The 25,784-nt window shown below is 34.2% G+C and overlaps 1 protein-coding gene across 5 annotated transcripts in view; it reads left to right on the top strand.

Moving 5' to 3' along the window:
• Positions 1–25,784, top strand: part of SNTG1 (syntrophin gamma 1) — a 334,797-nt gene that overhangs the window by 169,387 nt on the left and 139,626 nt on the right. For all 5 annotated transcript variants that reach the window (XM_087420584.1, XM_087420581.1, XM_087420583.1 and 2 more), the window contains exon 11: positions 10,778–10,816. In XM_087420584.1, the coding sequence (XP_087276710.1) occupies positions 10,778–10,816 (39 nt within the window). The remainder of the gene's footprint in view (positions 1–10,777; positions 10,817–25,784) is intronic.

The following is a 25,784-nucleotide window of genomic DNA, read 5'->3' as shown; positions in this document are numbered from 1 at the left end:
TTATTGTTAAATAATAATGGTAAGAGAGAGTCGTATTCTTTTGTTAAATGGACTTCATACATTTGATTTTTAAGCATGATATTTGTTAACTTGGAATAAATACTGATTCTAAATGATGTAAAAAGAGCATTATTTTCTTATTTTAATTATATTTCCTTTACCATTACTTTTTATAAAGATTAGGATTATATTTTTAAAGATGGTTTTGCATATATATTTATAAGATTAAATTATTTTTGTTCTTCATATGGCCATCCCATAGATGTGTTTCCATAAACCATCTCTGACCTACAAATATATTTTTGTGTTTAGTCTTCACTGTCTTTGAAAATTAAAGTAAATGTCAAAATTTACATATCGAGATTACTGATAAAAATTAAATTTCCAGAATTTTTGCTAAAATTAGAACACTGTAATATTTTGGCAGAGCAAGAGTCTGTCAGATCTTAGTACCAACTACTCCCATTAGTCCAAAATATATATTAATTTAGTGATTTTCACTATTTTTTCATTTCTGTTAATTTTACTCATATAGAAATCATTTTTTTTATGTCATAGAACAACATTTAATGGCATGAAAAATATTTACAATATTTGCTACATAGAAAAAGTCAGATTGTAAGTCAGAAATCATCGACAAAGTGGAAGAAAGGAGTTCTTTCAATAAATTGCAAGGTTCTGAGATTATACTAAGAGCGAGGATTAAACCAGATCCTAGCTAAGAAGAATTAGGATAGCTAAGCCAGTTGCAGGTTCGCAGCTCAGAAGCGGAGCCTCGCGGCAGGCCCGGTCCCGGGCGCCAGCCGCTGCGGAAGGAGCGGTTGACGTCAATCTGATTCGGCGCTGCGATTCTCAAGGGGTTTGAGGAGGAGGAGCGGCGCGCCGTGTGCCTTCAACGCAGCGACCTGTGATTGACGGTACTTGTTGGGCAGGGTGGGCACCGCGCTCGGGTCAGGGAAGGTAAGCGGCAAAACGCGCAGCCTCTGTAATTAAGGGTTCCGGTGCTGAGGCAGTCATCAAACGTGGCCAAAAACAACGTGAGAACAGCTAGACCACAGGGACTATTAAAGAAAAAGTCCCTGGCCGGTTCTGCTCGAGTTTTCAGCACAGCTTTCGCGGCAGACGTGGCTCTGGATTACGGAGCACGACAGCGCCAGGCCGTGCCGCGTGCGGCGAGAATGAAGCTGTGGAGTCCCTGTGCGCCCAGGTAAACACACCAAGAGAGAGAGAGCAGGCCTTGCCAGGTGAAAAAGTGAGAGGCGGCGAGGGGGAGTGGGGGCGGCCGGCAGGGAGGAGCGAGGAGGCAGGAGCGCGCGCAGCGGCGCGGGCGCCGTGCGGCGACGGGGGAGCGCGGGCCGCGAGGTGGCCCGAGGCGGGCGTCACGCTCTGCACGGAGACCTGGGGTGCAGGTGACTCGTGAGACAGGCGGGGACCGCAGCACGGAGGGATTTGAATGCTATGGCATTCTGCTTTGGTATTCCTGAAGTAATGGGCGTGATTAGTTAATTTAATAAGAAATGGCAATTTAAGATTTGCATTGTTAAAATGCTACCCTAGAAGTACAGTGTGAGCATAATAGAAATATGATTTTTAGTCATCCACGTTTCATCAAGAACATATAAAGTTACAGGAAAACGTACCTTCATCTGTGATGTCCTTTTTTTGTTACACGTTAAACTGGATGACTAAATTCCAAAATCCCCTCTACAGCTGAACTGATGTAGGTCACTGTCGAAAGTCAGGAAAAGCAGATGATAGGAAATCTTTCTGAGAAGGTTATACTTAATAATTTACCTGACAAGCCCTGTGCTCAGATTTTATAAGAATTTTTTTTTTAACAGAAATCTATTTAAATCTCATTGCACTTAATCTGCCATTTCTAATGCTGTAATCTCAATCTTGGGGATTCTTAGTATCTCAGTCATTCCTAAAGTAGAATTTAGTCTTTTTGAGTAAATACTCAAATGCTAGTTTTCCTCCCCTTCTCCTTGCAGAGATAATGGATCACCTCAGCTTTGGTCCTCGTAAACTCTTCTGTGGAACAGTTCTTTCCAGGTGGTCTGTGTCACCCTTTGGCCTTGATGCACTTGTTGTTGATGTGTGATCCACCAGTATCTCCGCTCACATCTCATGAAGCTTCTAGTCTCTCAGCACTCCTAGATATTTTCTCACCAGGCTTGCAGGCATAAGAAATCTTGGATTCTCTCCTTCAGACTGAAACACTTCCTCTAGCAATGGCTGTTCTCATTTTGAAACCGTGTTTGACATGGGGATTCCATGAGCACCTGGGGAGGAGTCCAAAGCTCTCTCAACTGGGATTTCCCAAACTAATTTGTGCTTTCTATGTCTACTCCTTCAAGACTTGACATAAGGTGCCAAGATGCAGGAGCCCAACTCTCTCTCTCCATATTTTTGTTTCAACCCCAAAATTATTTTTCCTATAAGAGAACTTGCTTTTAAATCATCAAGCATTCCTTCCAACTCTTTCAGATATGGTGTGAACTCTAGGTTTTGAAGTCATTAGAATTACGATAGACTATAGTTCAAAGTTAAAAATTTAGATTTTTTTTTTTTTTTTTTTTTGCTGAGGAAGATTAGCCCTGAGCTAACCTGTGCCAGTCTTTCTCTATTTTGTATGTGGGTCGCTGCCACAGCATGACTGATGAGTGGTATACGTCTGTACCCTGGATCCGAACCCGTGAACTTGGGCTGCCAAAGTGGAGTGTGGGCTGCCAAAGTGGAGTGTGCCGACCTTAACCAGTACACCATGGGGCCAGCCTCTAGAATGTTTATTTTTCTTTAGAAACAACTTGCTTTCAATACTAAGTTAAAACTCAAATGCAAGAGTTTGACTCTGTTCTAACTGAGATATTCTATCTTTTCACTCATTCAAGAAATATTGATTGAGCACCTACTAAGACCTAGGCAATCTTTTGGGTGCAAGAAATGATGTATTTAATGAAACAGATAGAAGTCTCTGACCTCCTGAACTCATTTTCTAGTGAAGGCAAACAAATCATAATACAAAAGGTAAATAAATAAAATAAACAGTATTATATAATACTAAGTGATATGGAGGGGAAAATATTGGGAAAAGATTACATTGAAATATTATTTTATATCTTTATTCTGCTACCTCTAAGCCTAGAGAATTATAAAGAAACATCAACTTATTTTTTTTTCTTTTTCACACGGTGATAACTTAAAAGGATTCATTTGTTTTCCTTTAATCCTTTCATCTATTTCAATGAAAAATTTTGTTCAGGTAACTATTTTTTAATCTCATTTTAAAATTATTCAACATATTCCCTGGTTAGACCACATGAACACAGATTAACCAGGAAATCTTTGTAGGTCTCTGTAGATTGTCTGCAACGTAGAAACATAGCGCTGTGTGCTATCAATGTGTGCGCATGTGTGTGTGGGCTATGCATCTGAAAATATCTGCCTATCTAATTTACCCAAGGTCCTGTGATTTTCTATTTTGAAGGAATTGTTGCAGGATGACTAGAAGAAGGCAGAATTTCCTAAAAAGCCTACAGTGTCCTAGGAATCAAAGATAATTCTAAGAATGACCCACTGAGTTGGGCATTATCTTATCACAATTACACCATAAAACAAAAATAAGTTGATATTTGATTTTAAAATATTTGAATTTCATACCATACTTACTTATGGTATGTATACATACTGTCAAATAAAATAAGAAATTATCACTACCCAGGTTTTGTTTCCTTTGTGTAGGTCACAACATTCTGAATCTAGATATTGTCTTTCAAAATACGTATGAATCATTAAATCAATTCATATGTTTGTAGATCACTGTGTTATCAAAAGTTCTTAGACAGCAAGTCCTCCTGTGTTGGACGTATCACTCTCAGTCTCAGCTCTTTCTTTTTGCTGTCATCATCCTCTCTGAAGAAGGTCGATCATAACATATTACCTGATGGAAGAAGGTCAAATCAACTCTGTTTCTTGTGCCATAGTATTAATTTTTCTTCTTTTCTAGGAAGTCTCAGAGGTCACATAAGTTTCATCAGATTTGTAGTGAGGTTTACGATTAAAAATGGTTAAAAAATTTGCTTTCTTTGAAATAAATGTTTTTCTTGAAGGTAGCAAAAGAAATTCTAATTCTGTACTCATCCATGAGGGTAGAGTAACTACATAAATTATTTGGAATTATTCTCCGTAGGAGATCTGTCCCTTCTCTCCCTCTTCCTTCGTATCATCCTTGTTTCCTCTCTTTTTCTTTCTCTTTCTTCCTTCCTTCCTCCCTCCCTCCCTCCCTCCCTTTTCCTTCCTTCCTTCCTTCCTTTCCCTCCCTCCCTCCCTCCCTCCTTCCTTCCTTCCTTCCTTTCTTTCCCTCCCTCCCTCCCTCCTTCCTTCCTTCCTTTCTCTTTCTTTTTCTTTCTTCCTTCTTTCCTTCTCTCTCTTTATTCTTTTCTTCCTTCCTTCCTTAGTTCGCTCGTTCCTTCCATCCATCCTTCCTTCCTTCCTTCCTTCCTCCCTCCCTCTCTCTCTTGGTTTCTTTCTTTCTCTCTCTTTCTTTGTTTCTTTCTTTCCTTCCTTCCTTCTTTCTTTCTTTCCTTCTTTCTTTATTTCTCTCTCTCTCTTTCTTTCTTTCTTTTTATTCCTTCCTTCCTTCCTTTCCCTCTCTCTCTTTCTTTCATCATTTCCTTATATTATGAATATGGAATCAAGTATATTTTCTATTTTTTATTAAGATGTTGGGAGGGGTTCATGAAAAATTGCACAATGTCAATTGTGTCCTCTTATACTTCCCCGTAGATATTAATTATATTTCACATTCTTAGCTTAAATCAACACTCTGCTAAAATGTTCGGTATGTTTTGGCAACATATAATTCAAAATTGATTTATAATGTAGGAAAAATATGGAATGTTTCTGTTATAAAGGGACAGATTCATATTTGAGTAAATCATCCCAACAGAGTGCAAAATATATGAAATGTCCTCCACATTTGAGCATTTATTATGTATAAATGTGTTAGGAAAGGCATGTGGACACTGAGGAAACAGGCAATACTAAAGAACAAGAAGACAGGATCCATCCTTGAATTGATGTAAAAAGCCTGAAAACTTCAAAAGGAACTATTATTGAATTAAATAATAAATATACAACATAGACACAGTCTCCAATGTTAAGTCCCTGTGGTTTTCAGCAACAGTAACTATTTACCATGTTTGCTCCCCAGGAGAAAACAGGTATGAGATACAACCGTTGTATTCAAGAAGACTGGGAGAGAGCAAACACTACTTTGTGAAACAAATAATAATTGCTATTGAAAACATATCCCAGCACTGCAACTGGAGGGTGGTGGCCTCTTAAGTGTAGTCTGGCAAGAAGCATCAATGCCAAAGTTCCCTTTGGTAATAGAAGGATAATATTAGTGCATACATGGAAGAAGAACAAACTCTATCATGATCTGGAAGCTCCTTCAGCTGTGTAGCTCTACCATGGTGCTATCCCTCCTCAGTTAGATCAGTCCTCTGCTCTCTTGCTCCCTGGTGAATGCTGGACCCACAGACCCTTCACGTCTGTATCTCCCCAGAGGACAAAGGGTGCTTGAAACAGAAACTAGTCTCGGTCAGTGCAGCCTGGAGCCAATGTTTGTGAAGAGAGGGTTCATATCAGCAGGCATAGGCTTAGAGTCAGAGACATGGAATTATGAAGTTGCACTGTCTGCTGCCTGGGACAACGTATGGGACCCTTAGAAACAAGACAATAGCTGCGTTTGAGGCTCGTGAGAAGTGATCTTCCACGAATTCAAGTAGGGATGAATGTACAATTTATGGGCTTATCTTTCTCTTTTGGACTAAAAGCTTTAACATGGATTTCCATCACCTGAACGCATTTTACGGAGCAGTGGTTTATGTCACCGCTGTTCTTGTGCAATGACATGTTAGGCAATCCTGGTCTAAATCCTCTTCTGCTTCTCGAACAGCCTTAGGACTAACAGCGTAAGTGATCTCGCTCACTCCACGAACAACGGGCGTGGCGTGGACTCAGGTCTGTGTTTTCACCTCTGCAGGCCTTCATGTTCAGACACTGACTCTATGTTTTTCAAGTTTATATTAATTTTCAGCTTCTCTTAACATAAATTATTGATTCTGATAGCATACAATTAAAATTGGTTTCCAAGAAGTTTAACATTAAACATGTCATTTGGACAGATTTTAATTTTTCTTATTTGAAGAGCAGTCTAAAAATGATGCAGAGAATTTAGGATTTCTATTATTTAGAATTAGCGTTGTTGCCAAAAGTAGACAACTTTTAAAACTTTACTTTATAAATGCTTTTCATTATTAAGAATATATTATTTATAATTTACTATTTTACTACATATAATAAATTAGGCACTCAATCATATGACACAAAGCTTTATTTTAAAAATAAATTTAAATTATCATTAATGTTTCCAATATTTTTATCTTATTAAGCTGTTTTGTTGATATTTTTTGTTATGACTACAAAGTAAGTAATGTTCAAAACAAATGACTTCTAGTATTTTCTACATTGAGTGTTCAGTTATAATTTAGGTTTCCTAGGATATGCCTGTAAATGTAAAAGTATGCACACTGTTCCTGACTGATAAATGGTGGGATATTTCACTGCTTTCACGTTTGAGGAAGCTTCGACTGGTTCCTCATCCACTCACTGTGGGCATGGCTTCAGGTAATTAAGGCTGTGGAGGCTGATAGCCTGCCATCTCCACTCTGCCATCGTTTGCACCAGCCTGATTCACACCTGGTTGTCACCCACTTGACACTTGAGTATGCAAATCCTAATCTAGAGTTGACAAGAAAAGAGAAAGCCATTTGCAAAGTATAGTGGAAAGAAAACGTCTTTGCTCAGCATTCTTCAAAACATCCTCACTGTTGTCAAAGGAAATCCAAACTTCTTTTATATTAATAATAATTGCCACTTATTGAGCTCTACCTTCATGACATTTGTTTTTAAATCTAATTTTCCAACAAATGTATGTGGTTAATATTATTATCACCATTTTGTAAAGGAAGGAAATTAGACACAGGGTAATTAATAAGCTGCCTGAGGATATGCAGTAACCGTTACAGCTGGAATTCGAACCCAGGTTTCTCTGACTGCAAAGCTTGGCAATGTCGTTATGCATCTACATTGTCGCTCCCACATTGAACTTATATGCATTCCCCACTGCAGCCACGTTGGACTATTCGGACTCTGTCAGCTAGCATCATTCTGCTAGTGTTCCTGATGCGATGTCTTTCATTTCCATGTTCCAGCACTTAGCGTCATGGCTCACACTTGGTAGAAGGTCATTAAAAGGATTTTAGAAATGAATAAATGACAGTCTCCCCACTTCTCGCTTCATTTGTCAAATATATACATATGTGTGTGTGTGCACACGTGTGCAAACGTACGTTACTGTGGCTTGAGAGTTGTTACAAGCCTTTAAAAATGTCATGAATGATTTAGAACTTCATGTTGAAAGGGACAAAATAAAAGATTTCTCTTTAAAAACAGTCCTACTCTGAAGTTTGTTTTGATGGCATTTTAGATTTTCAAATTTTTGTACAGTGGGACAGCTTCATTAAGAAAATAAGACATGCACTAATTTACTATTTCTTAACTGTACAAATAATATTGTTTTAAAATAATACTGTCACAACCTTTGTTGTACACACACCTAGGTCTATTTCTGTGTGAGTATTTAACATACAAATGTAAATTTTGAGTCATGCATACAGACATTAGTCTAAATGTATGTATGTGAATGTACATAATTTACCAATCTGTGTGCGTATATAAAATTTTAAAAATAATTGCTTAAAATCCTGTCTTTAAATGGGAACAGTTTATAAGCATCATTTTTTACCAATCACCAAATAATGCTTCATGAACATTTGTAATGACTGCATAGTATTCTAATGTTTTGGACATATTGATTATTTTTTAACACTATAAATAATTCAGTGTATGCTGCATATAAATCTTAATAGCAGTACATTTTCCACTCAGTTTTTGCTGTCTGTCTATGTGTGTGTGTGTATATGTGTGTATGAAATGCTGTTAGAATGTTTAGAGTTGGCTCTTAAAAATTTTGAGGTCTGAGGTTTTCAAATTTTTTTCTATATTTAATTGTTGTCTTATTTTAAAATGTTAGTATAACTAGAAAATGGAATATTTTATATTGTTATACTCTACTTGCTATAGGAAAGATTGAAATTATCTTTAAAGTGGATTTGGTTGTGTATATGGGCTCAAATCCTTAGCAGTTATAGTTTTTGTGTCTAGAACTTCACAAAGAAAACCTGAATGGAATTGACTTACTTTACTTGTTACCACAATGTAGACACCAGGCGGAGGGCGTTGTGTGTCACGGCACCAGGTCTCACACCGGGATTACCAACCTTGCTGCTTAGTAGTTTGGTTATTTAACTTCTTATTCCATTAAAACATGAATAAGTATGAGTAGATTATTTTACACGCTACACAATTAAAGAGCTGTAGATTTTAGTAGAAATAAACTTAAAAAAAAAGTGTGCCATTGTCAAATAAATTTATTAATAGTACAAGTAGCAGTTTTAAAGTATTAACTCATTCTATTTGAATATTTATATTCAGATTCCTGGGATAAGATAAATTGTTCATAGGCATGGCATGAAGAATTTATAAAGAAGTAAATGAAGTTGAAAGCTTATGATGATGTAATGTGGAAAAAAAGAAACAATTTGTTAACATTTGCAGCTTAAAGAATCTTAATTCTTCAGTGGTTGACTTAATATCATTAATGTTTCACTCCATTTTATTTTTTTATTGTATTTGTTGCACGTTAGGAAAACAATCTAGATATAATTTCTAAAGGCCATTTCATGATTTTCCAAACATTTATTTCTTATATACCATTTTTTTAAGATTCTGTTCTAGTTAACTTGCATATCTCACTCAATTTTTTAAAGATTTTGTTCTAGTTGCTTGCGTATCTCACTAACTGCTTTGTCATTCTAACTTTCTAGTCGTTAATATACTCTTCCTTTATCTTTTCTTCTATTCTAATTGTCTGTCTATGTTGCTCCTACATTCTTGGCTTATATTTGAGAAGTGGTAGGAAATATACCATACGTTTTATTGTTTTAATAGAAGTAATGGTATACAATAAACTTATTTAAAGGATAAAGACGATATGTTACTAAGTTGATCTTCTACAAGAGTCAGGTATGTACTAAGGAAAACTGTAACAAAAACAACAATAGCAAATATAATATAACAACCTTCCATAGATAAGTAAGGCTGAGGTTCTGTTAAATATTCTAATGGGGAGAGAAATTGGAACACTACTAGAGAAAGCATGTCAATCCCACAAACACTTCTAAGAGTGGACTAGAGCAAGATTTCTGTGATCTGTATGTATTTCACAATCTCAGCCACCACTTTCTATCATGCAATGCTTGTCTATGCAGCTTATTTTCAGCTTTCCAGAATAGATTATTCAGACTTTGTTTCTCAGATTAAAAAATCAAAAGTTACAACGCTAGATAGTATGCACTTGAAGACAAGTGTCCACATACAATATTGGTAGAATTTTATAATTTTTTATAACAATCCATAAGAACTAGCAAAAAGCATAGTTCCACAAAGTATTCAATATAGATTTTTTATTGATTTATAAAAGATGTTTAGGGATCTGCCCTTGCTGTATACATCTCCAAATGACCTTGATCTTAGCTGGAGGCACAGGTAGTTTTAGAGATTTCCTTGGCTGATTCCTCACCAGAGCAAACTGTTTTGAAATGATTATAGCAGTGTAAGGAAGATATGGTTTTTGTACATGATCCTGCTGAAATCATTTAAATCTTCTCAAATTTTCTTTTCTTTTTTATTTTAAATGACACCTATCTTGCCAGTAAGTCAGGCACCTTGTAGGTGAGGCATTTGATGATTTTCCAACTTTGTGCACCATATCCATTAAATTTCCTGTTATTTTATATTTATCAGTAAGACAAAGGGAATGAAAACTAAAATAATTCAATAAAACAGTTTCTAAGTGAAAACAGTCGTGTTTATTCTACATAATATACTACACAGAGTTCATATTGTTTAAGTTTCTCTGGAAAACCAATGAAAAATAATAATTGATTTTAATTAGTAAAAATTCTGTTGAACAAAGACTTTGTGTATTATAAAGTCACTTGTCTAAATCTGATATGGATTTTCATTTGGTTTTTAAAGTTTGTTTACATGACTTAATACAGAGGAAATTCTTTCCCTGAAGATTTATTTTAAATTCTCATGAAATGTCACTCATTAAATTGTCTTAAAGGTTATACTTTATTTGGAGTCCTGACTGAAAGTATTTCAACACATATACTTTATCCCTTAGTGTTTGAATATTCCATTTCCTTTGGTTCTCTTGAGTGTTAAAACAAATTGAATATAATATGACTTCAAAGTGTAAAACTAAACTACAAAAACTTACTCTTGATGTTCTCAATAGATTGTGTGGAAACACTGGCTTTTCATTTCTCATAAATGAGAAAATTATGAGATGGAAATCTTTTCAAAATGTTTACATATGAAATTTGGGATAATTTTGACAGCCAAAATTAAAAAAAAAAAACTTTTTGTAATTGGTGTTTGATATGCAATGATTTTAGTATGCGAATATAGAATATCAGTATATATTAACTCACTAAAAATAGATTCTCATAAAATTTGAGGGCTCTCCTGTTACTTTATCTTTGTTGTTCTCATTTTTATTATTTATTTATCATTGCAGATTAAAAAAATCAACAGAAACTTTCCTGTAAACCAGCAGGTAAGATGAAGAAATAATTGGAAAGCGAAATCATTTTATCTATTATAGAAGGTAATCCTGATGGTATTTAATATATATGTAGAAATAATTGGTGCTATTATTTGCTATCTTTAGGAAAATACATAATTTATCAGATTTCCTTCATAGTATGTGACATATCTCTTTCTCTAATCATATTAAAAGCGATATTAAAAAACTTTTAAGTGCACTAAGTCAAAACTATTTTTGCCAAAATAATTGTATTTATTTGAATACAATGTTGAAGAATTTGGAGAGCTATTTACATAAGATAGTTTTATTATATCAACATTTTGGAGACGTATGTTTAATTGATCTAAAAGTTAAAGAGAATTTTCAAAATTAGCTGACAGTATTTCGAGTGAGTCTGAGTTAATGCAATAGAATAGAATTTAATGAAAATAATATCTGATTAATCCAGGAAAGAATTTAGTTATAGACTAAATAGCTTATAGACAATTATTCTATAATTGATTACAGAATAAAATAATTGATTATAGAAAATAACTGATTCCACTTATAGTTTTATTGCGGTAAACAACTTTTGCATGCTTTCATAAACATAATAAAAACATTAGTTTGAAGGAGAAAAGCAAGCGTAGGCTCAGCTTTTGGACTCAGACTGGCCCTCGGTGTGTCAGGGTCCTGTGACAGGGGAGCTGCAGTGGGGGGCCATAAGCGCCTCACTCTTGACATAGACCTCAGTTTGCAAACACTGGTCAAAATCTAAATATCTAAGATATCTATTTACAAACGGTTCACTAATCACAAGTTAACTTCAATGGTAAAAATTTTAAAGTAGTCTTCAACTTAGAAAAACTAGCTTATTTTTATCTAAACCTCAGTTCCCTCACCTGTAGCATTTGTATAAGTGCAACTATCTTACATGTTTATTTTTGAGGATTAAATGATGACAAATGTAAAGTTCTCAATGTACACCATTATTATCAATGATGTGTTAAATTTTTTAACTCATTCTTTGGAATACAGAATTTATGTTCTTGTATAAATTATGTTGTTAATAATGTCACTAGCCCAGACTAGCCCGCAAAGCCGTGTGTGATGAAATACTAGTGAGAACAGCTTTGGAGAGCTCAGTGTGTCTCCCGTCTCTCAACTGTCTGTCCAGCCCTAGGCATACCCTGCTTCCTACCTGCAGGTCCTCACTCCTGCACCAAGTTGGTGTTTCAGATTAATGCAGAGGTTGCAGAGATGTGTGTGTCTCATCACGTTCACAGCAAGCTGTGGTTGTATTTGAGTCCTTTGTTTACAGGGCAGAGACCAGGGCTCTACCCCAGTGCTTCTGATCCACTAACTCTGTGATGGTGCCTGGGAAACTCCCTTTGTAGCTCCCATCTCATCCCAGTGATTCTGAGGCTGATAGAGCACAGGCGATATCTTGGGAAACACAGTTGAACAGTTTCATAGGGCTGAGGTAGGGGAAAAAAGTTATTCATGAGAAATTATTGAAATGGAAAGAAGCATTGGGGGAAGGTTGTAATGTCCATCAGCAGACATGGTCATTTTATAGTCAGATATACAAAAATGTAGATCTACTCATTTTGGGAATTCTTGCCAAAAATATAAATAGTGAATGTTTCTTTAAGAATGATTCTAATATCTGCGTTATCACGCTTCCTTGCCCTTTCTAACCTCAACATGTGAAGTGTTAATAGTTAGTGTAATTGTGTTACTATTAGTGTTCTTGATTTACAATGACAGCTACATTTAACACTTCCTACATAGGCCCTTCACTGATGTGCAGCGTTCCTTGTCAGCTCTGCATTTATCGAATGATACTGAGTGAAGTAAATAAGAATTTGGAAAAACTTACATATAGAATAATAAAAACTGTTGAATATTCTAACACATACTTATATATAATAAACAGGTAAGTTTTAGTATTCATGGCTTTTTTATTTGTTAGCCTTTTAATATTAGTATTATACTGAAATTTTATTTCAAATCTCTTAGCATCTCACAATTTTGATATCATAATGAATTCTTCTTGGCATTTTAAAATCCGAAAGCAAGAGTTAATAGATTTTTCCCTTCCTGCTTTCCATTATGTAAATGAAGACTTTCAGGAAATAGGATTAGTTTTGTAGTTCAACTTTCATATATATGCATAATAGGAAAAACTCATCTGCATAGTGTGATAACAATGCATTAGGAGACCAGGGTACATTCGCTACTTAATAAAATCTGAACCACTTTAAGGAATAAAAATTTAAAAACACATATAATCTCATTTCTCATCCATATTTACCATTTAAACAGGACTCTTACTTCAGACTAAACCATATTGTGTTGCTTTCATCTCAAATTTCTTCCTAACTTAATTTTCATGTAGAGTTCTCTGAAGCTTAGATTGGATATAAATATACATATTTATACAAGTACCTTTGATTAAATAATTCAGACATACATTAAATATTCAAGCGTTATACAACGGAAATCAGGCCCCTTCACACCCCTGATGCTCGAGGTCTCAAAAACGAAAAAAAGACGTCACCCGAGATACATTAGAACATAAGTCTTCTGCTTCCTGTGGGGTTTGGTTTTGAATTTGTGCTCCCCATATGGTACAGCCACTCCAACCAGAGAAATTAAAATAAAATAAAAACATAAAGGGGTCTGGTACTGGAGAAAGTTCTGCTGTCCAGCAGAGGCCAGTGCTACAGATTAGCTCTAAAGAGACACGCCCATGGTCCCGAATGTACGAGACTTTCAGGAAAACCACTCTCACTGAAGAAGAGATTTGAATCCAGAATTACAAACCATTATAAGGGAAAGTGTAGTCTAGAAATTAAAGAACAGTTCAAAACTATTTTTAATTATCATGTGTTTTTTTTAAATAAAGGATGGAAAGTGTAAGCCAAGAACTGACACGGTATTAAAAAAATGTTGGTTTGCAGAAGAACTAAATAGAAGTTCAAAAACAAACAAAAAAATGAATATATTTAAAATTAAAATAAATTAACCAATTGAATAATAGAATAGATAAAGATGAAGATAAAATATGTAATTGGAAGTACTGTATCTGAGAATATAATCAGAATGCAACACACACAGAAAGGGATGAAAGATAGTGCAAATCATGAGATTAGAATAAGAAGCTCCACAAAAGTTTTGTGAAAGGCTGGAGAAAATGTCTAAGAGGCAATGTATGAAGAGAGGCGATAGCTAAGAGTTTCTATGAGACTTTAGATTAAAGAACCAAACTAACTCCTGAGCATGATGAAGAGAAACAAATGCACACCAACAAAGGATTTGAAGTAACCTGAATATCCAACCAGCGGGATACTGAGCAGCCATTAAAAGGATGAGCTAGCTCTATTGATACTGATATGGAAGATTATCCAAAAAGGTTTAATTGGCAATAGTGAGGTGAAGAACAGGGAATAAAAAAGCCACTATTTTTTTACTAAAGCATTTGGAATATTCTTGTACAGGAATAAAAAATCTCAAGAAGATGACCAAGAATTTGGTAAAGGTGTTCGCATCTGGGAAGAAATGTTGCATCCCAGTTTCCTTCCCATTGAGAGGATTTCATTCCCAAGCCCTTGTGCTTAAGTTCTATGCCTTTCCCTTGTGAGCCCTTTCATTTCAACTTCCACTCACTTTGTTGATTCAATTGCTGCATCAAGACATTCCATGTTTTTTGTTTTGAGCACAGTTGTGTATTAAGTCTGTTATTGTTCCTGTTACATTCTATTTTGCATTTCTGTATATTGGAATCAGCTCAGTCCACCATATTTATTGGATGTCCTGTGGCTTTTGGTCTTTTCTATTGGATAGCTGGAAAAGTTTATGTGCTTGCCGTTTTCAAGATGTATTTCTAATATGATATGTGAAGTAGAGCATATTTAAATGACATTGGTATATTCTTTTATATGTCTGTCTCTGAGTTTTGAACATGTTCCTATTTTCTTCTTATTGTTTTCTTATTTATTTGTAAGCACTGCATACTCAATACCTGAAGGAACCTTACCCTTTGTATTTTTATTAGCCTAAGTTAGCAATCATTTTTTTTTTCCCTTTGGCTCATAGGATTGTGTTGTACATAGAAGATTTTATCATTTCAAGATTAATAGAAAGAAAAACATCCATTGTTTAGTTCTAGTAATTTTATGTTTTTATTTCTACATTTAAACAATGGGCTTCTATAGGATCTTAAGCATTTCTCTCTTGTTGCAATTGTATGTTATTAATGATTAATAACATTGTATGTTATTCTCTATTAACCTATCCTCCTTCTCTCAGCCCAAACTCAACTGTAAACTGATTAAAGGTAAAGATATTAGTCCTTGTTATATCTTTAGCTCCTAATACAGTGCCTTACATATTGTGATTCTGTCAGAGATTTTAATGTAATGGGGTTTGGGAATATCTTTAAATAAGAAACATGATTAAAAGTCTGAGACACCATCAAAACTAAAAACTTCCACTTTCCAAAAGAGACTCTTAAGAAAAGAAAAATACAGGGGACAGACTGGGAGAAAATATTTGTAAATCATATCTATAATAAAGGATTTGAATCCAGAATATATTTTTAAAAACTGAATATCTAGAAAACAAACAACTCAATAAAAAGAAAATGTGCCAAAATTGGAACAGATACTTCACAAAGAAGTACATAAATGTCAAACAAGCACATGAAAAAATACTCTACCTCATGGCCATTAGGAGCATGCAAGTTAAAAGCACAGTGAAATACTACTACATATTTACTAGAATGGCTAATTATAACTGCTCATACTAAGTATTGGCAAGGAGGAACCGGAACTCTTTTACACTGCTGGTAGAAATATTAAAATGATGCAACCACTTTAGAAGACAGTCTGGCAATTATTAAAAAATTAAATGTACATCTGCTATATGATCCAACCATTCCACTCTTTGGAAATGAAAGTGTATGCCCATACAAAGACTTGTTCACAAGTGTTCATAGCAGCTTTATACGGTAATAGCCCTAAACTGGAGACTCAAATTCCATCAACAGGTGAATGGGTAAACACACAGTGTTATATCTCCACAATGGAATATTACTTAGCAATAAAAAGCAATACACTTATGGGGCTGGCCTGGTGGTGTAGCAGTTAAGTTTGCGTGCTCTGCTTTGGTGGCCTAGGGTTTGCAGGTTCAGATCCTGGGCACAGACCTATACACCACTTATCAAGCTATGCTGTGGCAGATGTCCCACATAAAATGGAAGAAGATGAGCACAGATATTAGCTCAGTGCCACTCTTCCTCAGCAAGAAGAGGAGGATTGGCAACAGAAGTTAGCTCAGGGCTAATCTTCCTCACCAAAACAAACAACAAAAAAGGAATACACTCTAGATACATGCTACCACACAGATGATTCTCAAAATTTTTGTGCTGAGTGAAAGAAACTAGACAAAAATGAATGGGTGCTACATGCTTCTATTTATATAATAGTCTAGGAATTGCAAACTAAAGTATAAAATCAGAAAGCAAATCAGTGGTTGCCTGAGGAATGGAGGGGGTGGCAACAGGGAGGGATTATAAAGGAGCAAGAGGAAACTTTGGGGGGTGATGGATATGTTCACCATACGGACTGTAGTGATGTTTCATGGGTGCATACATATGTCAAAACTTATCAAACTTTATTATTTCAACATATGCTGTTTATTTATGTCATTATACCTCAATAAAGTTAAAATCATTTTTATTATTAAAATGTCTAGGAAGCAAATAAGTTAGAAATTATATTAAACCAAGGCCTTTGGGATTTGGTTTAATCTTAATTATTGTCTAGACTTGAAATGAAATAGTATATCTCCTAGTTCACTTTTTGTTAGAAGTAACTTTCTCATTTCGTCTGTGCATCGTAGACATAACCATTTGTTTTCTCTATACAATTTTGATCGGATTTGTTTATAAAGTGAACACAGTGAAATTCAGCTTCAATTTATAACTTATTGAAAAGCATGGAAAGGGGTGACAGTGGTCTTACTGTTAGATTAAATAGTGATACTCAGCTGGGTGTAAAATTATGTTGTGATAATTCACTCAATACACTAGAGGTCATTTAGACAAGCAGACCTATGTCACACTGCCATATATACCTAAATTCTTTGTCATTATTTATTACATTTATCATTCTTAATGATTATTAACTAAAATTCCTCCATCTGGAAACATACTTCACTATTCCCTCCAAAATAGCATTTTACAATGAGTATATTCTATAATTACCAAGGAGAAAGGTCGTAGAGGATTAATTCGTCATGATAATATTAATATAATGTGTTCCCTTTATATCAGGCACTGTGCAAAACACTATTATTAAATTATAATAGTTTGAATAAATAAAAAATTATACTCGTTTAAAATAAAAAAATATTACCTTAGGTAGTTTATCTTATAGAAACATTAATTTTTGATTAGCTATAATAATTTGGACACATTGTTTTAGAGAGGTACATCGAATACATAGAATGATGCAGACAACAGAGGGAAAAATGACTAGCAGTTTCTAATTATGTTGGGAGAGCTAAGAAATTAAAAGACAGTTTAAATTCCAGTTTTGGAGTAGGATCAAAGAAGAGGGAGGAGTACAGACTTCCAAAAATTTGCTTCTCCATAAAAGCAACAAAAAAATGGTCCAAATCAACTTTTCACAACTTTGGAAATTCACCAAAGGCTTGCTGAATTTATTCAAGCATTTATTCAAGAAAAACAGCTGAATCTTGATAGGAGAAACGAGCTTTTGTGGTATTTTAAGTTTATCTAATCCTAACCCTGCTCTCCAGCAATACAGTAGCCTTGAAAATAACAACCCACGTTCCCAGTGGAATCTGTCTATCTCCTCAGATCTACGGATTGTCTGGTCTTGGTCCAATCATCGTTTAAAACCGCTGGCCTAAAATTTATAATTTAATAAGATGTATATCTGTTTCATTCATTTTTAGCTTTATTGAAGATGTGTGTGTGTGAGTGTGTGTGTGTGTCCTTTTGAAACAAAATATTCAACTAATGAGACTGGAAATAGGTCTTTGTTTTTATTTTGGATTTCAAAACCCAGGTTCTTTTCAATTGGAAAGAAAACTTCTTTTAATTCTTCATATATTCAATTTATAAATGTTGACAACAAATCATAGAGTCACATAATCTGGAGATAATGAGCCTGTTGTTGTTTTAGTTCATTTTATAATACTTGGTGATAAAAATATGCTGGCATTTTATGATTTAAAGAACAATCTTCTTTAAAAAAGTAATATTTTCATATAAATTAACTCTGGTGAAAGCAACTAGCTTATAAATCCTTGTGAAAATATAGTAGCAGAGGTTTCACAGGAAAAAGACAGGTATAAAAAATATTTTACAGTTGAGCTAAAAGAGCTCAATCTAGTTATACACAAAAATAGTCATTATAATCAAGATAAAATGAACTACATTTTAGAAATTGTGGGAGAGAGTTATTTAAATGGTGGGAAGTTCTGTGTGTGTGTGTGTCTGTGTGTGTGTGTCTGTGTGTGTGGTGTATTTATACACATACATGGGCTTCATTATTGAAAGTACTGTTTTAATTCTCATTTGCTTTCTTTCCTAAACACTTAAAATTTCAAAATCCCGAAGGGAGAAGGAACATATAACATGTAGCAAAATTGTCTTGTTTCTTTTTTTTTTTTTAAAGATTTATTTATTTATTTTCACCCCAAAGCCCCAGTAGATAGTTGTATGTCATAGTTGCACAGCTTTCTAGTTGCCGTATGTGGGACGCGGCCTCAGCATAGCCGGAGAAGCGGTGCGTTGGTGTGCGCCCGGGATCCGAACCCGGGCCGCCAGCATCAGAGAGCACGCACTTAACCGCTAAGCCACAGGGCCGGCCCTTGTTTCTTTTATACACACACACAGAGACACACTGATGACACACACGTGTATAGATCAATAGATTAATAGATTGATGGACTGATTGATCAATAGATAGATTAAATTAGATAGACATAGTATGTAGTGTATACAGACTTTCACATTAAAGTAAGGACACTGATGGAGAAGACATGGGATGCTTAGTTATGAGATGAGAATGTTTTTACAGGTACAGCCAAGGCTAAAAAGGTAAAGGCTAAAGGCAAAGCCTAAAGGCTAAAATGGTAAGGCCCATGAACTTTCCTTGCCAGCAATGCAGCCCCTTCACGTGCAGCGGTTGCCTCACAAAGAAATCTCCCCAGGACTCACTCTCAATTACTTTTCCACACCTATAATATTTAGATCCTTGCATATTCCAATTGGAAAAGTACAAAAGCCAGCCTGAGAGGAGATAGCCTGTACACCAGCAGACATGCGGAATCTTGTCATCCCTCAGCCCTACCCCTACCCCACTCCCCAGACTGCTTTCTGCCACTACAGATTGGTTTCTATTTTCCAGAACTTATATAAATGGAATCATACAGTATGTATGATTTTTTGTCTGACTTCTTTCACACAGCATAATTACTTTTAGTTTTCTCCATTTTACTGTGTACATCAATTCTTCATTCCTTTTTATTCCTGAGTAGTATTTCATTGATCACTATACCACCATTTGTATATCCATTCATGTGTTAATGTACATTTGTTCTGTTCTAAGTTTTGGAGTATTAAATGTAAAGCTACTATAAATATTTATGAACAAGACTTTGTATTGACACATGCTTTTATTTGGTGGGGGGAGGAGTAAAATCCTAGCCATGGAATAGCTGGATAATATGGAGCTTAATTTTGAACATTTTAAGAAAGCACATAACTGTTTTCCAAAGAGTTTTACCATTTCACATTCACACCAGCAGTGTAAAGAGTGTCCCTGGTACGGTCAGTTTTCTTAAATTTTAAATGTTCTAGTAGACCTGTTGTGATTGCTCATTGTGGTTTTAATTTGCATTGCTCCGGTTAGTAATGTCGGTGAGCTTCTTTTCATGTGCTTATTTGAAATCTATATGTTTTCTTTTGTGAAGTGTCTGTTCAAATATATTGCCTAAAAGTAGAAGTTATTAATTTTGATGAAGTGTAATTTATCATTTTTTAATGGATCGTGCTTTTGGTATTATATTTAAGAAATCTTTGCCTAATCCAGAACAGAAATTTTCCACTATGTTTTTTCCCTGTATTTTTCACAATACTTTCTCTTATGTTAGGTCTATGATCCATTTGGAGTTAATACTTGTTTTAAGAGTGAGGTACAGATGAAAGTTATTTTTAAATGAATGTCGTTATTCCAGCACCATTTTTTGAAAATATTATTCTTTATCTATAGAATTGTTTCATGGCTTTATCAAAAAATAAATTGGCCATGTATGTGTGGATCTATTTCTGGGTGTTCAATTCTGTTGAATTGGTCTATTTAGATGTTTTGACACTAATATCACACTGTCTTGATTACTGTAGTTTTACAACATCATGAAATCAGTAGTGTAAGTCCCCTAGCTGGTAATTCTTATTCAAAATTATTTTAGCTACTGTAGGCTCTTGCTATTTTTACATGAAAATAAAATTAAATTCCCAATGTGTATATTTTTAAAAGTGTATTTGGATTTTTATTGTGAGTGCATTGAATCTGTAACTAAATTTGGGGAAACTTGACATATTAGCAATATTTAGTCTTGAGATCCATGAACATGGCATGTCTCTCCATCTTTTCAGGTCTTCTTCAACTTTTCTCAGAAACAGTTTTTAGTTTTCAGTGTATAGATATGTATATTTTATCATATTTATTTCTAAGTAGTTCATAATTTTCTGATTCTATAAAAATGGTATTAATTTTTTAATTCAATTTGTAATTTTTCTTTGTTAGTATATAGATACAAAAATGATTTTTATATTGATTTTGTTTTCTGTAACCTTGCAACAATTATTTCTAATTTGTAGGAACTGTTGATGATCATGTTGTCTGTGAAAAATACATTTTTTTTTCCTTCCTTTCCAATACAGACACATTTTATTTCTTCTTATTGGTTTATGGCACTGTGAGCTCCTCCAGTACAATGCAGAACATAATTGGTGCATATGTTGATGTTTTCCTATATGTAAGGACAGTTTTGCTACTTTCAATATTTTCTGTTGTCTACCTCTTTCAGAACTTTGCCTTGTGTTGTGTCTAGGTGTATATCTCTTTATGTTTGTTCTACTTGGAGTGTGTTGAGTTTCCTGTATTTCTAGGTTAATGTTTTTCTTTGAATATTTGAAAGCTTTCAGCTATTATTTCCTCAAATAATAACATCATCCCCCTTTCTCTCACTCCTCTCCTTCTTGGGCTTTCAATACACATATGTTGATATACTTGGCATTGTCTCACAGGTCTCAAAATTTCTTTGATTTTTTTCAATTTTTTTTTCTGTTTTTCAAATTGATTTCTATTAATCTATGAGTTTACTATTTCTTCCTTCTTTCTTGTTCTATTGTCTGTTCTTTTCAACTCTAGAAGTTCCATTTGGTTCTGATTTTCTAATTTCTATTTCTCTATTGAGGTTGCCTATTTGTTAAGATATTGCCATGATATTTTCCTTTGATAAATTGTTTGAACATATTTATAATAGCTTCTATTAATTCTTTGTTGGCTAAATCTATACCTTTATTCATTCAGCGTCAGTTTCTATTGACTGCTTCTCGCTGCCCCCCCACCTCCAAGAATGCATAACATTTTCCTTTTTCTGTGTATATGTATGTTTCTCATAATTTTTGATTGAAAATTAGACATTTTAGATAAAACATGTCATCAGCTCTGAGTTTATTTTTTCTGATAGTTTATTGTAACATGCCTGACATAAACTGCAGAATCTGTCTCTCCTATGTTGTGCAGCCACTGATGTCTCTGGTCTGTTTTTTTTCTAATTCCTATTTTTGTTTTTTGCCTCACTTCCAAGCGATAACATCTGTATCTTTATACCTTCATGGCTAGCCAATGATTTGGGAAGATTATGTGAAGACATCTCAGACCCATAGGCTTCCACTCTCCACTGATCAATCTGTTAGGTTGAGGAGTGCATTCGTAGTTCAGCAAGTTCTCAGCTTCCCTTGGTTCTTTTTTCCACTGCACTTTGGAGGGTCTTCCCTGTTCATGTGCAGTTTCCCATTCAGCCAGGTATGTGTGGAGAGCTAATTTAGCCCTTATTTGGCTATCTCCTTTCTAGGTCAATCTATTCAATCTGTCACTTGTCTAACAATTTCCCCAGCAAGTATCAAAACTTCAACTGACAAGCTATGACATTTGCTCCATTTGTATCCTACTAAGTTTGCTCTTTTAGTTGTCAATGCCATAAATTTATGCTACCCAACTCCAGTCAATTCCAGCCCTTCTGGTATCAAAGCTGTTGGGTTTCCTTTTCAGGCCTACATGGGTACAGTAATGATTTTCACTGACCACTGAGGGTGGGGTTGGAGGGTGGGAGCACACTGAAGCAGCATGACCACTGACTCCAGCAGGTTTTGAAGGATAACATTTCTCAATTTGTTGTATGTCTTCAGTCAGTCTCCAGAGCCTTGAGATGATTGTTTTTGACAATCTTTTCCAATTTTAAATAAAACTTGTTTTATGCAAATAAGATTTGTTAAACTTTTCATAAATCTATATTAACTATTTTTTGTATCATTCAGGATTTTGGTAGGTAAGAGATAACAAAAAATCAAACTGAGAATTTGAGGATATCAAAGTTAAGGAACTATTTATAAAAACATAAGTCTATTTTTAAGAAACTACAAGTGTGTGTGTGTGTATATGTATATATATACATATATATGATACATATATATGATATATATGTATCATTGTGGAGGTAGTACCTAGGCCTGAGGACACAAGGGAAGGATGCTGTTATAAGAATCATTAAAGAGTATTTATATGGATAAGGATGTCTGACAAAAGATCTATCCTTTAGAAAAGGGTCTTAGTGAACCCTTAGCAGCTTCTGCAGGGACAGAGTTGGAAAATACACACCAAAATCTCACTCTCTTCCTTATGCTCTTTTCTCCTGCTAGCTTCTCTCATAGAATGACTCCAATTGGAAACAAGAGGGTAAGGGAGTTTTTTCATGAAGTATATACAAGTCAGCCTCCCAGACACAGGACACAGTGTAGAAGGATAGAAATTAGATCTAGTGAGGGAAACGTAGATATACAGCATACTTTGTAAGGAGCATCATATGTGACTGGTTTCCCTGTTGAATTATAATCAGTTTGTTGTTTGTTTGTTTTTCCCAGAGGGAAGGCATAAAATAAATGATTATGATATTTATTCCATTTCACACCATATTAAATGTATTTTATATTAAATAGCTGTATAGAACAAATTTTCTTTTTACTATTGGGCTACGCTTAAAATTCTGAAGCACAAATGAGAGCATAAGGGACATTGTGGAAACTCTACAATGGAAATAAATGCTTAATAATATATTTTGAAGCAAACCATGTTAAGCTTTGTGCCTTTTGAGAATTTTTGAAAACTTTTATCTCCATAATAATAGCTGAAAGGTCTTTTTAACATAGTAAGCTACAAAGAATATTTTACAAATTCTTAATTCACAGAAAAAGATTTAGTTTAAATATGTCTATTTTGATTTAGAAAATCTTTTGAATAATATATTAATTCTCTATAATATACTCTCTTGCATGTTGCTGAATATATGATTTAATTCAAACTCTTTCTCTAAATATCTCTTTAGAATGCATTATACATCAACTATTTTGCAGGAGACGAGATTCAGCTATTCTCCTTTGTCATTTTCCATTAATCCTGTAATGTATTGAAATGTATATTAGAAAAGAGTCATCAACCTTCAGTTCTGAATCTGAAATTAATGTGATGTTAGGAAGTAGGCTTTAGACTAGAAGCTGGGAAATCTAAATTGGAATCATGGTTATGCTGCCTACTACATTGTCTATGACGATGTCTGTGACATTGAACATGTTCTGGGGCATGTGCTTCATTATGTAAATCCGACTTATCCTCTGTATTACCTTGAGTACAAAGCCAAATAGTGAAGTTAAAACTTTACAAGGAAGTCCAGGTAGGCAAATTTTCTGGGGCATCAGAGCAGTATAGTTATAGACAGCAATTTCAGGCACCCATTTAATTTCTAATATATAGTTTTAGCATTTATCTGACTAGCAGTTGCATACAGAGATTCAGATAACTTGTATCAAATGTGGCACATAAATGTGTAATTTAGGCTCAGAATTCAATTTCTGGGGAGATTAAAACAACAGGCAATATAATGTCAGAAAGCCTAGTGCAGAGGAAGAAAACACTAGGCAAGATTAGGTATATAATCTTGAATGCAGTTGAAGCCCATGCTTTCTGTTATGTGGAGTGCATGTAAAAGACTGAGGTGAATCAAGACTGTTGGTGGTGAGAGTGGAGTGTAGAGTAGCATTGATGACTCAGAATTTCCTGAGTTTAGATTACCTTGATTTTAAGATTTGGAACAAATAAAAGGAGTCTCTTTTGCAACAAAGTGAAAAAAAAAATCATCCTTGAGCACATGTATTTATCACCAAGAATGTATCCCTTGTATAGGGCAATTATAAATCACAATTATATATTTAAATATCCAAATGAAATTGTGTAAACTCAATGACATGATTTCATTATGGTCAAGTGAAATACATAAGGAGACAGAAAATGTAGAAAGATACATTTTAGCCATATTTTCCCATATCTTCGTAAATCGGTGAATATAGATAATTTAAATAGTGAAGCACAGATATCAATTAGATTTAATTGATGCATTTATGTTATAAAAACATGTACTCTAATACATTTAAATCTTCAGATATTCTCATCTACTATTTGTGAGAATGTGAAATGTTATAAAATTTTTGGAGGGCAGTTTTGTATAAGTATTAAAACTTAAATTGCACATATCATTTAGCGCAACAATTCTTCTTTTTAAAAGGCTGTTGTTAACAGAAAAAAGTTTAAATGTAATAGAAAAATGAGAACAATTGTCCCACCAAAATAGGAATGGTTACATAAATTAACATACTTGAAATTAACAACGTGCAGAAAAAAAGTTCAAAAATAAAGCATGCAGACAATGATTCTGTCTGTTTGCGTTTTTTTATGCCTTCCTACACAAGTTTCATTTCAGGTTTTAGGATGATGTCTCTGAGATGGTTAACCCTGAGTGTCTCTAGAAAAGACATTAGAGCTGGAGGAGAGTGAAGATCCAATTTTCATGTTTTATTTTATGTATTTTTTATGAACATTTATTTAGATATTTTTAATGACCATTTATTTAGATATTATTTATGAATTTTAAAAACAATGAAAAATAAGGCAAAAATAATCTCATGTTACATACAATTTATTGCACAAAAATAAGAAAATGTGAGTCATATAATTTTTTGTGACATAGCAATTCTTAAAGCTTCAAGGAAATTTTAACTCTGAATTATATTTTGAAAAAATACCAACATATTTATGAAATACAAAAAAGCAGCACTTGATATTATCGAACTTGAAGGAGATTAATTATTTCTAGGTTAGATTGCCTACAATTCTCATAGCAGAAACAGAATCATGCCATTTACAATAGCAAGGAATCGAGATAATTTTCTTTCATCAAATATGGAAACTTTCCTGGTGTGTTCATTTTGATTTTATACTGAAAAACGAGATTAGAAATCTAGTGGAAGAATTAATTTGTCAAGCCTCAAAGTATATTCCAACAAATTGATGTATAGTAGAATGCCATGATAACATTCCTAGTTATTTTTAACTACTCAATGAGCAATGACCTATACTGAAATTTGCATTTTAATTACATAATGCTACCTACTGAGGGATGAGTGAATTTTATTCACAATTTGAACAAGAGGCAGATTTAGGAGAATGACTAAAATGATATGCTTAATATGTATTTGTTTTAATGACTAAAACAGTGAAATTTTGAAAAATAAAATTTATTTGGATTTCTTACACTCTATATAGTAGTTTATTTTGTTCCA

Source organism: Ceratotherium simum, chromosome 31, assembly GCF_057802395.1.
Source record: "Ceratotherium simum simum isolate JZ-2026a chromosome 31, ASM5780239v1, whole genome shotgun sequence".
NCBI lineage: Eukaryota > Metazoa > Chordata > Mammalia > Perissodactyla > Rhinocerotidae > Ceratotherium > Ceratotherium simum.
Note: the sequence above shows the minus strand (reverse complement) of the source record. Positions and strands in the feature narration are given on the sequence as shown.